Source organism: Alligator sinensis, unplaced genomic scaffold (genome assembly GCF_000455745.1).
Source record: "Alligator sinensis unplaced genomic scaffold, ASM45574v1 scaffold651_1, whole genome shotgun sequence".
In the NCBI taxonomy this organism is placed as follows: Eukaryota; Metazoa; Chordata; order Crocodylia; family Alligatoridae; genus Alligator; species Alligator sinensis.
In genome coordinates this window covers 2,387,066-2,402,062 of record NW_005842014.1, presented here as the reverse complement: position 1 = coordinate 2,402,062, position 14,997 = coordinate 2,387,066, and the positions used below count along the sequence as shown (strand labels likewise).

The 14,997-nt window shown below is 43.5% G+C and overlaps 1 protein-coding gene across 7 annotated transcripts in view; it reads left to right on the top strand.

Moving 5' to 3' along the window:
• The window catches only part of ZFAT (zinc finger and AT-hook domain containing), a 226,156-nt gene that overhangs the window by 63,098 nt on the left and 148,061 nt on the right, over positions 1-14,997 (top strand). For 4 of the 7 annotated variants that reach the window (XR_003093659.1, XM_014519165.2, XM_025202076.1 and 1 more), the window contains exon 1: positions 7-192. The exons of 1 other annotated variant lie outside the window; for it this stretch is intronic. Coding sequence is in view for 2 of the 6 variants with exons in the window: in XM_014519165.2 (XP_014374651.1) it covers positions 174-192 (19 nt within the window). In the remaining 4 variants the exon portion in view is untranslated. Of the gene's footprint in view, positions 1-6; positions 193-570; positions 680-5,362; positions 5,414-14,997 lie in introns of those variants that run through there. 2 more of the 7 variants (XM_025202078.1, XM_025202077.1) reach the window with 2 other exon arrangements.

The following is a 14,997-nucleotide window of genomic DNA, read 5'->3' as shown; positions in this document are numbered from 1 at the left end:
AGCCGCTGTGTCGGACGCGGCAGATTCGCCATAAGCCGCCGCCGCCGCCGCGCGAAGCCGTCCCCTCCCCCCTCATTAAAATATTAATAATTAAAAGCGCGGAGGAGGGAGCTGGCAAGAGGCCCGGCTCCGACCCGGCCCAGCGGGGCGAAAGTGCCCGTTCCGCGCCCGCCATGGAGGCCCCGGCGGCAGGTGAGCGGGGCGGCCCCGTGGGGGAGGGGGGGCGGCGCGGAGGGATCTCGACCGCGCGGCTTCGCTTCCAAGTTGTGGCGTAGGAATTAGTTCCGGCCGGAGGGGCGCATCCGCGCGCGGCAAATAGTCCTGTCAGCGCTGGGGCTGGGCGGCGCTGGGTCCTAGCGCCCTCCGCCTCCCTGCCCCAGTCGAGATCGTACCCCAGGCGACTTGGGAGGGAGCAGCAGTGTTGCTTGGTCTTAAATATGAAATGATCACATTACAAGCTCAAAATAATTGCATTTGCTGTAAAAAATATTATAGAGTAAAATGCAAATCTGTATAACCATCAGTATGCAAATGAGTCTTTTCATTATTTTTTTTATTGCCGGCTGTAAGTGGCAGTGAGGGAGAACCGGGGTCGTGAAAACGGAAGCGTTTATTTGGAGGCAAGCGGTGAGGAGTGTGTGAGACTCGGGTTTCGCAGATGCGGTCTCAAAACTTTATCGTACGTTTTGAACACATTTACCGTTACGGATCGCTGTGCGTTGTACTGGGGTTGAAATAAAAATGATCGTGAGGTGTGAGTGCTTTTGCTGTTATAAGCGTGCATTGTACAAGGGTTGAGATTATCGTGTGGATTTAGTAATTATCCTATTTGTCGCAACACTGGGGCGCAGGCTTCTTGGCCAAATCCTGGGTTCGCCCCTAGCAGCGCCCTGACCGTGGACGCGTGAGCAGACGTGACTGCGGGAGCAAGCAGAGGCTCGAGCGCTCTGCTTATCTGACCCCGCTGCTGTGCAGCCGCCTTCGTGAGCGCTGGAGAAAGACAGCTCTGGTGACCTGGGTTTCGTGTTGCAAGATCTGACTCTTTCTGGCCAGCGTTTTAGTTTACATTTGAACAGGAGAACATCTAACAGAGGTCGAGAGCACTAATGTAAAATAGGTGCGGGCGCTGGCTTACGTTCTGCATGTCGTTCTTAAATAAAAAGTTCAGTTTCTCCTACTTTGAAATCAGAGCTGCTCTGATGCGTGGCCTTTTCATTGCCAAACAGGATCATCTGTACGCTCCTTTGTGGCTAATTTAATGACTTCCTAAAGATACGTGGGGCAATATAAATGGCAGGTGATTTTTGGACATCTTGGATGTAAGTGTTTGACTTGGCCCACATTGAACCTAAATTTCACAAGTGGCAAAAACCTGCAGTTTAGGTGATTTCAGATGGAGCTGTCAGTATTGCATACTTCCAAAAATCAGGCTGGGGGCATCTCAAGTAAGGGACTCATAGTAATGGCTAGTCCTGTGGGTTTGGCTTTATTTTTCTTTATAAGGTCCTGCATATTTTCATGGCCTTTTGCTTAGTTTTTGAGGAGCTTAGTACCTTGCAGGGTTGGCATCCTGTACTGTACATTGCAGAAACCATGCTTGACCACAAGATGTTGCTATTTGAACATGTAATGTGGCTCTCCTTGTGTGGGAATGCACGCTCAGCATGTTGCTGCTGAACTCATTACGTGGTTCTTTCTGTGGTTACACAATATAAATATCCAACTTATACAATATGTATATCATGATATGAATACTTTGTGGGACATTTAAAGCAATGAATGTGACTGTCTAAATGAGCATTTCTTGCAATAAACTGTAGTGTGTGTTAACTGTTGATTTTGAGTTTTGAAGTTAGTTAGTGATTTTTAAATTGCAGCAGTTTGTACAGGCTTGATTTCCTACTGCCTATTTTGCCGCACCGTTCATCTACAGGTACTTTTGGGGAAAGATTAGTACTTTCGATGTGCACCCAGATGTGGTTCATTGTCTGTGAAAGCAAACAAGCATCTATTTGCTTTGTCTTCTAGGCAAGAGCCTCACTTTCTAAACATCCGCTTTTCATTGTTCATTTCCTGTTAACAATGTGTATTACAAGGTTGATTTGAAGAGTGCCGTTCAAGGTTTAGACAAATGATTTGGTCTAGACTGTAAAAGTTGTTAGATTATATAGAGTACAGAACTGGGTTACAAAGCCATTTGGCAAACACTGTTCTTCCTTATCTTATCTCTTTGTGATTACTTCTTAGAGTAACAATGAAAACTTGTGCATGTTGGAAGTTACTGTTCATTAGTTTTCATTAGACAAACTTTAAGAATTTGCAATGCAGGCAAGGTTTACTGTGAAGCCAATACTGTGATAGGTTTAGTAGCAGATGCTCTAGGGAAAACGGGTTACGAGGAAAATGTGCTGATGTGGTTCAGAAGTTGGGAGATCTGTGCTCTGATGGACCCTGCTGATCGAGTATGTGATGTTAGGCATGTTTTTCACTAAGCAAGCCTAAGTTAAGTTCAAGTAAAATGATTGGGAACTGAGAGTGGTTAGATCAGCCTCTTTGCATCTCAGATTGGGCACATTGAAATTGGGGGGCCATTTTTGACACTTCTGCCCTTCAGCTTCTCTGTTTGTCAAACAGGGATGGAGATATTTATTCACCTTTATACAATGCTCTGAGATTTTTGATTGTACCACGCTGTAAACAAGTGAAGCATAAAAACATCTTTATTTAATATCTGACATAGCAGCCAAGTTGCATTAGATTCTGGAAAATCTGTGATTTGGGACCATAAAATAAAATAGTGGGATGCTTGCTAAAAGCACAGCTCTGAATATGCCTGAACATTGGGGATTTCTGTATGTAGACCCCAAGCTCTGTATCAGCAAATTTGCCTCTTGTCTACCAAATTTGTATTCTTAACAAAAGCATTATCGAACATATGTGACAGGATATTTTTTTATAAAATCATATGATTGGTATTAATTATAATACAACTTCATTCTCTGTTGAGTGCATCCTATACTAACTTTTCAGCGACTCTCTTTCTTTTGTTGAAACGTAGAAAACGATGGAGGTGTTTAGATAATGACCATAATAGGCCTTCTTAGGAGACTGTAATGACTTAACAACAAAATAATGTAGAAGTAGACGTGGAACTAATGCCACTCCACTCCTGTTTAGTATGCCACTATTTTCTGTTTCAGTCTCTGCATCTGATTTGTTTCAGTTGCCATTATAAACCAGAAGCTGCTTTTTTTTTTTTTTTTTTAAATAACTGAAAAAAGCCACTTTTGCTCACACCAGTTTAGTATCACCTCTGTTAGCAGTGCCAGGACCTCTAATATAGATACCTTTCTGACTGGTATAACTTTCAGCACAGTGTTTCATTGACTTGCTTTTAGTGGTAATAGGTAGTTCTGACTGGTAGCCTTTTCAGCAGTATTGTTTAGACTTTCATTTAATAGGTTTAATTGAAATACTGCTGAAAATGTGTACCAGTCTAAGTCATGTGCACTATGACTCTCACTTGCTACTGAGCTGCTGTTAACAAATTCTGGGAATTTTTCTCTCAAGATCCCTCATGTGGACAAGGTCTTTATGTAAATTTTGGGAGTCAACAGGAGATGTGGCACCATCTAGTGTCCTACAGGATGTCTGGCATCTTTAAACTTGCTGAAGCATAGTAAGAAAATGCAGCGTACTGATTAAAAGTGGTGAAGTGATGATTTTCTTCGTGCCAACAAAAGAAATAAAAATAATTCTAATATATTTCTTAAAAGTATCTCTCTAAAATGATGGAGGGGAAGGTCTGAAGAGCAAGTCTTGAAGTGCCTTAAAGATAACGTATGGGTAACGGAAAATCATGCTTATTTCAAGTTCCTTTTTTGAAGAATTGAAAAATGCAATCAGCAGAATTAATTGCTTTTCATCAAGGATCAGAAATAATGCTGATTGCCAGAAGGTATATAAATGTGTATTGGTGCATTGCACAATATTTTGAAAGTCTGACTTTTTCATTTTTAAAATGTTTACTTTCTGTTTGATATGATGGGTGCCCCAGCTGTATACGGTTTAGTAGCAAACCAACAAAACACATTTGAATATAGATTTCAAATAAAGTAGAAATGTGAGAAAATAGGGACACTGACAAGCACAGAGGAGTTTAATGTGATGCCTTTAATATGTTTTTCTTAATGCATTTGGAATTAATATGGAATAGCACAGAAAATGACATTGCATATATTCTACATACATTCAGTTCAAAATACAAATCTATTTACCTAACACATGAGTAAAGTACTGCGGTTTTTTTCATATTAGACTAAAATTATTGGTTTGCTACTTATTTGCCTTAAGTTTAAGATACTTCTTGCTTCAGCTGAAGTGGCTATACCAATGGAAAAGAAAGTGTTTTTTTTTTTTTCTTGGGCAAGCCAGTAAGATAATACTCTGAATTTGTGTTACCAAAAGAATAAATTTTATACGGAGAGCTATGTATCCCCATTTCAAGATAACAAAACACATCAGTTGTTAATTGCACTTGAGTTTTGAACAATAATCCTTTTATTTTCTCTGTGATCTTGTGTCAGTGCATTATCATCATGTTTCTTATTATAGTGCAGAATGATGATAACTCTGGTCTTCTTATAGTGTAGTGAAACTCTTTTCCTTCCCCAACTAACCAGAAATCTGCAGCTGTGTTAAAATAGAAAAGCTTTGCATTTCTGCAATTATATCAGTAATCTTTAGAAATGAAATGCCTAGTTTGTAGGTAAGTGTTTCCAGAATATTAAAAATTCCTGCTTGGCTTCTGGGCAGTGAATTCTCTATATAGCATTGTTCCTTTTGTTAACTTCCAGAAGTATTTTGGGAACCAACAAAAGTTTGAAGAGCCAGTTGCATCAAAGTTTTACTTTTTTATTTAAATACAGATGGATTTTAATAGCAAATTTAATGAAATGCAGATAAGATACGAATGACCAAACAGCACAGGTATCAAGCAAATGATTAAAATTTGTAAAATATGCATTCATATAAAGAAACAACAATCTTATTGATAGTTGAGAGCACTTAAAATTAATTTCTTTAAATCCTAAAGTCATAGAATCATAGAAATTTAGGGTTGGAAGGGACCTCCGGAGGTCATCTTGTCCACCCTCCTGTGCAAAGCAGGGCAAGCCCCAACTAGATTATCCCAGCCAAAGTTTTGTCTAGCTGGGTTTTGAAAGCCTCCAAGGATGGAGCTTCTACCACCTCTGGTCTCAAAGGCCTCTAAGAGGTGGTGGGCCTGGCAGGGGAAAAAAAGACTTCTCACCTACACTTCAAATTAGGGTTTAAAAGAGTGCTTATTTTGGTTCATTTACAGATGGACTCTTCAGCAAGAACTGAACATTCAATTCAAGGCTGAAGAGTAAAGGTGAACCCAGATTTTTATACTCTGTTGCATGGCTCAGTATCGGAAAGCTTACCAAATAGGGACAATTCTTCAAATGTTGCTAATAGGTTTTACCCTAATTAATATTCATATGCCTGTTTTTATCCCCTAGTTAAGCTGTATCTTTTTGTAAACTAGAAAAACAGATTCAATTGGCATAAAACCACTGTGTACACTGAGCAACCTTTAGCCTGCTCCTTTTAACCTGTCTTGCTCAACTTCTGATATTCTCTTGCTTACTCTTTTTCATCTCTTACCCAAGCTTTGATCAAGTGAATGCAAGTAAACACTATACCATATTACCATTACGCACTTTACAGCATGTTATAATCTACACACTGCTGAAATTTATTTAGGTGAAGCTCTGTATGATCCATTCTTTACTCAGTCTGAGAGGGTAGCTGCTGCTTCGAGTCCAGGCAGTGAGGATGTACAGCAGTAACAGACTGCGAGAATCAGGGTTCTGTTGCAGAAAGGAGAGAGAGAATATTGCTGCCAAAAAAAAAAAAAAAAAGATTTTTTTCCCCCCAATATTTTCTTTTATTTTGTGTTCGTGTGACAGGGGGCTGTCGTGCTGCCGGTCAAACCATTGGCCTGCCCACCTGTCTAGGGCAGTCCACCCACTTGCCTCACCTGCCACGCCTTTGTATCTAATTCATAACTGCTTATAAGGTGGGAGGCTGCACATTTACTGCCCGATGCCAACAGTGTAATACACTGCTCCAAACCTCCCCTTATACAGTGTCCCATGCCTCACAGATGGCATCATTATGTGGCTCTGGCCCCACAATGGACCTCATTCTATGCCTGCCTGGCATGTGGAGCCCAACTGGATCCTTCCTTCTCAGGCAGTCTACTCTGCCCTCATTCTAGGTGGCAAAACTCCCCAAGTCCTTTTTTCCTCATGGCTGTGGCCCCTCCAGGAACTTTGACCTCACTGGCTCTGGCCTCGCCTCTAGGCTAGTCACGACTCCTGGCCTCTAGCCTTGGCAGTCCCTCACCGTGGGCGCTCTGGCCCTTTGACTGGTTTTAGTCCTGGCCCCAGCATGGGCCAGCGAGGTTATTTTGGGTAGGTTACTGAGCCACTCGCCTTCACACTCCTATACAGTTCCACCTTTTCAGGCCTCTCCAAACACAATCTCACTTTCTACGCAGTCCTTCAGACCCCCTCATATGGACCCTACTCCACGCAGCCCGTGCCTGGTTCTTCAGGCCTGCTATATGGACTCTACGCAGCCCATTCACTCTTGCATGCCCCCTCACCGAGACCACTATACCACCCACTCCCCAGGGCTCTCAGACCTTACATCTGGACCCCTTACCTGTCCCCTGTATGGGATAATCCACCAGATCATAGAGCCTCAGGAGTCCAGAACCATGCCTGGACCCCTCGCCTGTCCCCTTTATAGGGTAATCCCATCAGATCATGGGGGCTGAGACTATATGGAGCCTCATCCTCACCTTTCACTAGGGAGGCACTGATGTGGCATTTCCTGGGGACCACCCTGCCACAGGCAGCCCCACCACACCATCCTAGCCTAGCAGGGTGTAGTTTTAGGTCATTCCCCAGGAATTTGCTCCATCCCCATAGTTCTTACCCTTGACCTCCAGATGTTCTGGGAGAAGCAGATCTCCAACTGGGGATGTTATCCCTCTGACTCCCTGCACCAACTGTGCTCAGCTCTGAGGGCCTGGGTTTATACTGAGGTTGCTCAACCCCATCCTCCAATCCAGGAGCCCTCTTGCGGTCATCTGACCCCCTCCTTAGATCGCATTGCACCTGCCGGCTGCTCCACAGACTGCTGAAACCTGTTAAAGTGCCAGGCACCAAAGGTGCCCTGCCACAGTCTGGGACTAACAAAGTTCAGAAGCTTCTCTCATTTTTGGCTACCTTTGTGCTATGTTAGGCAGTATTCCTCATATTTGGGTGGAGGTAAAAAGTAGTTTTCTGTAGTAGGTTTAAGGGCTTTCAAATAGGAAATGAAAAAGTGTTTCCTATGGATTATTTATTTATAAATTAAATTATTAAAAGAATATTGTGTTTTGCAATGTCACTTAATCTGAAGTTGAAAATCCACATGGCACAAGGCAAGTGGTTACCCTTGCCCACCTTGAGTAACCCAGTCCCATTCTGTGCGGTGCAGGCTGCTGGTGGAGAGCTTGGATACATATACTCCCACCCTTGCTTCATGTAAACTCATCTGCATATAAGGAAACCCTCTTTAAAGAGAGGTTAATAGCAGTTGTTGCAAATTATCTGGACTTTGAACAAAAATTTGTTTGTGAATGCAAAACACTTAATGCAACACAGTTTGTGTTGACCTTCAGCAACCTCGCATGTAGACATGGTGCTGCGTTAATTCTTGTAGTTCCTCAAAAAGGAGGTTGGGAGACAGGAAGTTTGGGTTGTAGACTAGGTCTGCCTGACTCATTTGGGCTGCAGAGCTGGATCTGGACTGCGAGGCTTCTCACAGGCTGTGCAGCTGGTTTCCAAGCAGCGGGTTGAGCAGTAGTAACATTAACCTGCATGTACTCGCTGTACCCACAGTCACAGCTTGCCCTGCCACTGAAAGGCATTCCTAACTGGGATCTCAACCCAGAAATTTAGCAGTGGAACAACCAGCAGCCACAGGATTATTGCTCCTGCCAATGGCAAAAAAAGTCTTCAACAAGGATCTTCTCCTGAATAGCCCTGGTGGAGAGAGCAGCAAGATTATTAACCCCTTGGGTGCTGGTTCTGCCAACAGTGGCTCTGACAGCCGTGCTGTCGTCACTCACTCTGGTGCAAAATTTTTGGCCCTGCAGGCCATGATATAAGGCTACTGTTTGGACAGTCCTAGATCATAATGTACAACCAGTTTATGTGACTTTGAGAAAATCACAGTGCCCCCCGGCAAAACACCTTAGTGCTGTGATGCCTTAGGTGCATGTGGGTGATGGAGTGGAATGCCAAACCTAGAGGTAGGCACCTAGACTCTCTGTATAGTGCATGGGGAGAGGTAGGTGCCCCAGAAAGGTGATTTGAAAAACCTGCATGCCGAGTGGGAGATTAAATTTAAAGAGCTAGAGCAGTGGGGGCCAGCCAACCTTATTGGCAAGAGTGCCACAAATTAAGCTCGGCACCCTCCCCAAGTGCCACTTCAATCCCCTTTTCCTGCCTGATCTGCTGCTCTGCTTTCTGCTGCCTGTTTGATCTGCTCTCCTTTCAGCTCCCTGCCCTATCTGCAGCTTTGTGCCCTGCTCTGATCTGTTACAAGCCACAAACACAGGCTACCCGTGCCACTTGTGGCAAGCATGCTGCAGGCTGGCCAGCCTTGAGCTAGGGAATTTTGAGATTGAAGAGGCTAGCAGAAGAATCAAGGAAGAATAAATCAAGTAGTTACAGCGCTCAGCTGGAAGAGAGGGAGACCTGGGTCCTGCTCCCTGGACTATTTATGTATTTTGCCTTAAACAATTGTTGGATTAAAAAAGAAAAATAATGCTGAAAGTAGGGTCTGGACTCTAAGTAGGAAATGTGGATTTTAGTCCCGTCATGCTGAGGTCTTAAAAGCCAGGTTTCCCACTTGAATGAATGCTGTAACCATTGGGCAAGCCTGTGGGAGAAGGCTGGGACCTCTACCACATTTTGAGGCACATTCTTGAAAGACAGTAGCTGCAGCTGCTGCATTTGCTGAATTCAGTGCTGTCTGTCTCTGTTAGGTGTGGTGTGAGCATGCCTATGGGTTTGGGTCTGGGTTCAGGTGTGGCTCCACATAGCTTCTGGACCGTAGGTGTGAGCTAGGGAGCTCAGCCCGAGGCAGTCTTGGGCACTCTCAGAAAGCATAACACAGGCTTCTACAAAACTTTCAGGGCAGAAAGAGGGAATAATAATTTGAGGCAGTCATTGTGCAAGACTTTCTGGATTGCAATTTTGGATCTAGGCATCTAAATCTGCTTAATTCTTATTTTAGGTATCTAGGGCTTTTTTGGGGTTGGCTCCTTACTCCTTGTGCTGTATACTAGATCCATAAAATGGAAATAATGGTTTTCAAATGCTAATTAAACAGACATCTCAACATTTCTGGGAGATAGGAGAGTGTCTGAGAATTTTGGAAGAATAATATGAGACTAAATTAGTAGAACGATTTCACTTTTATAAATTATAATTAATTATTACTTGTTTAGTTTGTAATATGCTTATGTTGATACCTTTTAATTTAAAAATGAAAAATAGCTGAGATGTATTTAAATTTAAGCCTAGCTCACAGTGCCTGGACAAATTGATTATTGAAATAACACAGATCAAATCGTTCTGTGAGCCGAATATTTCTCAGTATTCTTGGCTGTTAGTCATGTTATTTGTTTACCTGAATACTTGATTTACTTTTTCTTTGATTCTCTGAATATTTAATTGCTGTCTAATTAAGTGTTCTGTTGACTTCCCACATAATTAATTATCCGCTGCTTGATCATTGATTCTCTGCATACTTAATTGACTTATTGCTTTTTTGATTCTTTATACTTAATTTACTATAATTTATTGCTTTGTTGTTTCACTACCTAATTAGCAACTGGTTAATCAATTATCAGTTGCTTACTCTTCTCCTAATGATTTATGTCCCATGACCAGTACATACACTTTTGTCTCTCCAGCCCCTGTTCTCCTTCTCTACCCATTCTTCCTAACATCACCATTTCTTTCTCTACTTTCCTGTCTTCTGTTTCCAGTTTTATATCTGTACCTCTCACCATCTAATGCACATGCTGCATCTGCATTGACTTCTGTGATATTTTGAAGTCTGTTCTGCAGCTAGCATCCCCTCCACCCTGATAAAAATGAAATGCATGTTAGCATACTCATGTGTTGGAAGCATGAGGGCCAGAAAGCCAGCAATAGGTAGAATGGTCGATGTCGATAAGACCGCGGGCACCCGAAGAAGGGCCGTAAGGGCATTCCTAGATTATGTGCTCCACAGTCTGAGCTTGAGCACCACAGCTGTAGCCAGTGTCGTTGGAGAGGCCCTAAGCATGCATGCTTCCTTTGACTGTCCAACATGTGTTCTGAGGTGGTCAAGAGCAGTCCAGGCCCTGCGGGGCGGCTGCCATCCTGAGGGGCGGAAGCTGGTGTTGGGGATGAAGTTCTTTAGCCGCAGTTCTTGTGCAGCATATTTCCTGCTCCGCTGATGGGAGGTCCATGCTTCAGGTGTAAGCCTCCAGGAATTTCTCCGCTACCAATCCAACACCCATGCATTGTGGCTGGCGATTTCTACTCACAGCATAAATTGGGTCTATAAGAACATAAATCTTGAAGGGGGAAGGGTGTCTTGGCTAATTGGGCACTCCACCTTGACATCCATTTAGTCCTTTTTGGCCTCATAAGCCACACCCAGACAAGCAGGGACATTTGTTCCCCCGGGAACAACTAGCATTGGGATATCTTGTGCCACTGCTAGTTGTTTCCAGGGAACGCCCATGCCACGTGCCCTCTGGTGCATGGCAGGTTACCTCGGGCGGGATAGAGGAGGCTGGGGCCGGCAACTGTGCTGGCCCCAGCAGCCTTTCTTGGAGTCCTGGGGGCTTGGGAAGCTGCAGCTGTGTCGCTCCTGCAGCTTGGAGCCTGGCCAGCAGCTGGACTATGGCTCTGGGTGGCCAGGCTCTGGTTTGGGCAGCTGTAGTGTCCACTTCAGCTCAGATTTCTTTTTTTTTTTTTCTTTTATTTTGTTCATAGTGCTTCTTACTCTGCGTAGCATGAATCTCAAATACATATTTACATTTAGACAGAACAGTTCTGGCCTATTGGGTAAATAATAGGCTTTATCTTTTAAAAAATTGAATACATATTGAGCAAGTAGAGTAGAATTGCTTCAAAGTAACTTTTTCATCATGTAAAAAATATGCATTTTTAAAATACTGCCAAAATATGTGTGTGCTGAGGGTGGCTGAATGGTTGAGAAGAAGCCACGCTGATCTCTTGAGAACACATTGACTGTATTATGCATTTTAAGTAACTGCTTTATAGATTGTTTTCTTTGTATGAAACGTGTTAAATTATTTAAAGAGTTTTCCAGCAACATGTTTTTAATAGAGATAGTTGTATTCTTAAAGATGAGAGGATGCTTTCATGGTAAAACACTGTTTTCCAGTGCTTATCATTACAATGAAGTGCCAGCTCAACAATAGGTAAGGCTGAGAACTCCTTTAGTTTATAGAAGAGACCCTGCATAGGACTGAGGTATTCTTGAAGTAGTAACCAGAGTACATGGTATCTGAGTATTTGTTATCCCCATGAGGAGTCGAAAGGAAATGTTGAGACATCTTTGTAGGTTGTTGGTGTATAAAGGAGGCATGCTGTAATCCCATGTAACATGGGGCACAGTCCACTTTTTAGGAACATCTGGGCACATTTTGCCTTGCTAATTGCTAGACACTGCATTAACCAAGGCATTAGTAGCACCCATGTCTCTTTCTGATGGCACATTGTAGGATTTTTTTCCTCTAAAGTTCTTGGTGACTTTGAGTGAGAGTGCTGGGGTGGATGTTCCTGTGGCTCCTTTTGGACAAGGGGTTGCCTGCAAATGCCAGGAGCTGGACTTGGTGGCCTGCAAGGTGCCTTCCTGTCCTATGATTTTTGCTCTTTAACAAGTTTTCTGAGTGCTATAAAATCCATGTGTTGCTGCTATTCCTTTGAAACTTGGTTGCTCTCATGGGAGGAGGAATTGGATAGGGTTAGCAATCCAAATTCGGGGTCATTTGGGCCAGGGGTTCCCAAGACTCAGCTCCCTTCCTTATTAAAAATAATCTGAAGGTTGACAGATTGTACTAATGTACTAGCGAATTGCCCATCAAGAATGATAGGGGTGGGGTGGGTGGGGATGGAGTGCTGCCACCTACCACCCCATGATGCTGATGCCTCCCAGGAGCAGGGTGGGGAAGCTTGGGCACAGTGGCTGCTCCCACCACCCACTGCCCTGTGCCTCCACCACTCTGCATCCGACTGTGTGCCACACTCCCCTGCCCTGCTCCATGTATGGCCACGTGCCACCTCCCCCATCCCTGCTCCATGTCCGGGCCCGTGCCACTCCTCTGACCCCTTCTGTGTGTCTGGCCATGCCCCACTCCCTCCCTAGCTCTGTGTCCAGCCCCATGGCACCCCCCTCCCCAGCTCTATGTCTGGCCCCATGCCACCCGCACGTCCTCTCCCTGCGTCTGGCCCCATGCCACCCCTGCTTCCCCCTCCCACTCCGCATCCACCTGGCCTGCTCCACTGGAGCCCCACCCCGCCCGTCATTCCTGAAGGGTATTCTTAACACCACACTGGCTGGAGCCATGCCCTGCCAGGAGCCACGCCCCCCAAGAGCGTTACAGACAGACAGACTAAACCCTTTATATATATATATATAGATAGATAGATACAGATATAAATTTTCCTGCACAGTTGGGGATTAAGATGATGCTGTGCCCAGAAACATCTCCCTTTAACATTTACTATACCTAGCGTATAGCACACATTCCCCTTTTAGAGAAGCAAAATGGAAAATGGGTCCTGGGTCAGGCAGAGGGAGAGTGGGACACTGCAAGAGGTGATATGGGGATATGTGGTTGTGGGGATCTGGGAGAGGGGTATCCCTGCTTCTTTATATATGCATTAGCCCCTTGAGGGCTGTCCCTACAGAAGGAAAGCAGTTTGGAGTCAGTCTCCCTGCTCCTGCATTAGTAGGTATCCGGGGAAGCCCTACAATTTTGGGTGGGTAGCTGAGTACAGGCATGGAGGAACCATGCTGAGAGGGTGAAAGACTTCAGTGGCTCACACCTCTGAGTTACTGTCTCAAGTTGTATTCATTTCTTTTTGAGTGTTTATGTTCAGTTAAGAACAAACCTCATACGGAAACGATTCAACCACTTTGTATCACTCTCGAGCCCATTCTCTGTGTACATATTGATGCGTCTGTTTCCTAGAAGTTTTGTGGCTGATCGGGTGCCCACATGTCACTGTTGCTGTTGCATGATGTTCCGTTGCCTTTTGGGTGAACAGTGTCGAGCACTTTGTTCTACCCAAATTAAGCAATGTATACAAGGCACGAGCCTAATGCTTGTGTTTCAGATGTGCTTTGCCCATGTGTGCATAGCCCTCACAAGGCTTGCTAGATGGTCATTTTTCACATGACTTGGGTGACTCAAGGGGACATGCTGTTGTCAGTGGACATGAGCATACCTCTGCGTTGTAAACTTGCAATCTGTCGGCAGAACTAGACTCTGAAATATGAAGTATACTGTTAAGATTGACTGTCAGGTTTTTTTTTATTTTGGGTTATTTTGAGTACAGCAGAAAATTCAGAACACAAGCTGCTTTAAAAAATAAAATTACAAAAGTTTCTTGTAATAGACTCCCTCTTGACTTTTTCTCTTCCAGTTCCAGGATCAAAGTATTGCCCTTCCTTTTACCTTAGGAAAAGATTTTGTTTGAACATTTGATAAACTTAGCTCCTTGTTTGTTTCAGCTTTTCAAACCTGGTATGAAATCAGGAAGTATTTGTTCCATTTTCAAAAATTGTGGAGAGGTTTGGTTGTCTTTTACTCTTTATCAAATATTTTAATATACACTTTTAACAATAAATTAAGATCTTAAGCTTTGGAGACCATAGGCTGAGTTTTAGAACTCAGTCCATAGGCCTAATGGAAGCAGGGGAAACAGAGTCAGGTTACTTCTACCAGCTTGTGTGTTCCTGATTCTGACCTACCATACCTGCCCCCAGTATCCATTCAGATTTGTTTCTCTAACCTGCTGTAGGTTTTACTTTAATTATTTAATCACTACATGGACATATCTTTCCTTGGAATATCAAATTCCATGTTGCTATGGAGTGGGGATGAATTCCAAAAATGTCTGTAACAGAAGGAAGATTGCTCTGTGCTTATTTTCACTCCTCAGTAGCTTGTAGTGACTATATTGCTATAGTAACATTTCTCAAACTGCATCCTGGGGTTTGCACTATTCCATCCGTGATGAGATTTTAAATAAAGCTTTTTGCATTCAATATAACTATTGTGACCGTGCATAGTTTTAACTTAATTTGTTCACTTGTTGCTTCAAACTCTATTTGGAGTCACCAGTAAATGCATGTGACCAGTGTAGTAGTAAAACAAGTAGCAAAAAAAAAATGTGGAATGTTGAGTATGGTTTAAATACTGTCAAACAATAATCTTGGCCTCAGTGAGCCCAGTGCTACAGTCCCTTTGGCTAAATAGAGATAGTCAAAAAGCCTGAGGCTGAATCAATTCAGTCGTTGCTGGTTAGTGTCACAACCCAAAGGTGTGGTTTTTTGTTTTGTGTGTGCTTTGGCACCACTGAATTATGTTCCCGCTAAATTACAGCTTCTTTGCATGGTGGAGTTTTCTGCTGCAGAGGAAAACCCCGGTCTAAAAGAATTCCCGCCAATTTGTAGCTTTCTTTGCAGGGTGCATTTCTTTATTGCAGCACAGAAATGCTCGTTGCAAAGAGTTCCCGCCATTTGCATGCTAATTCGAGTCCCATTATTGGCTAGTTCTAAACTATTCACACGTGGCGGCTAGTGATTGGCTTGCTAGCC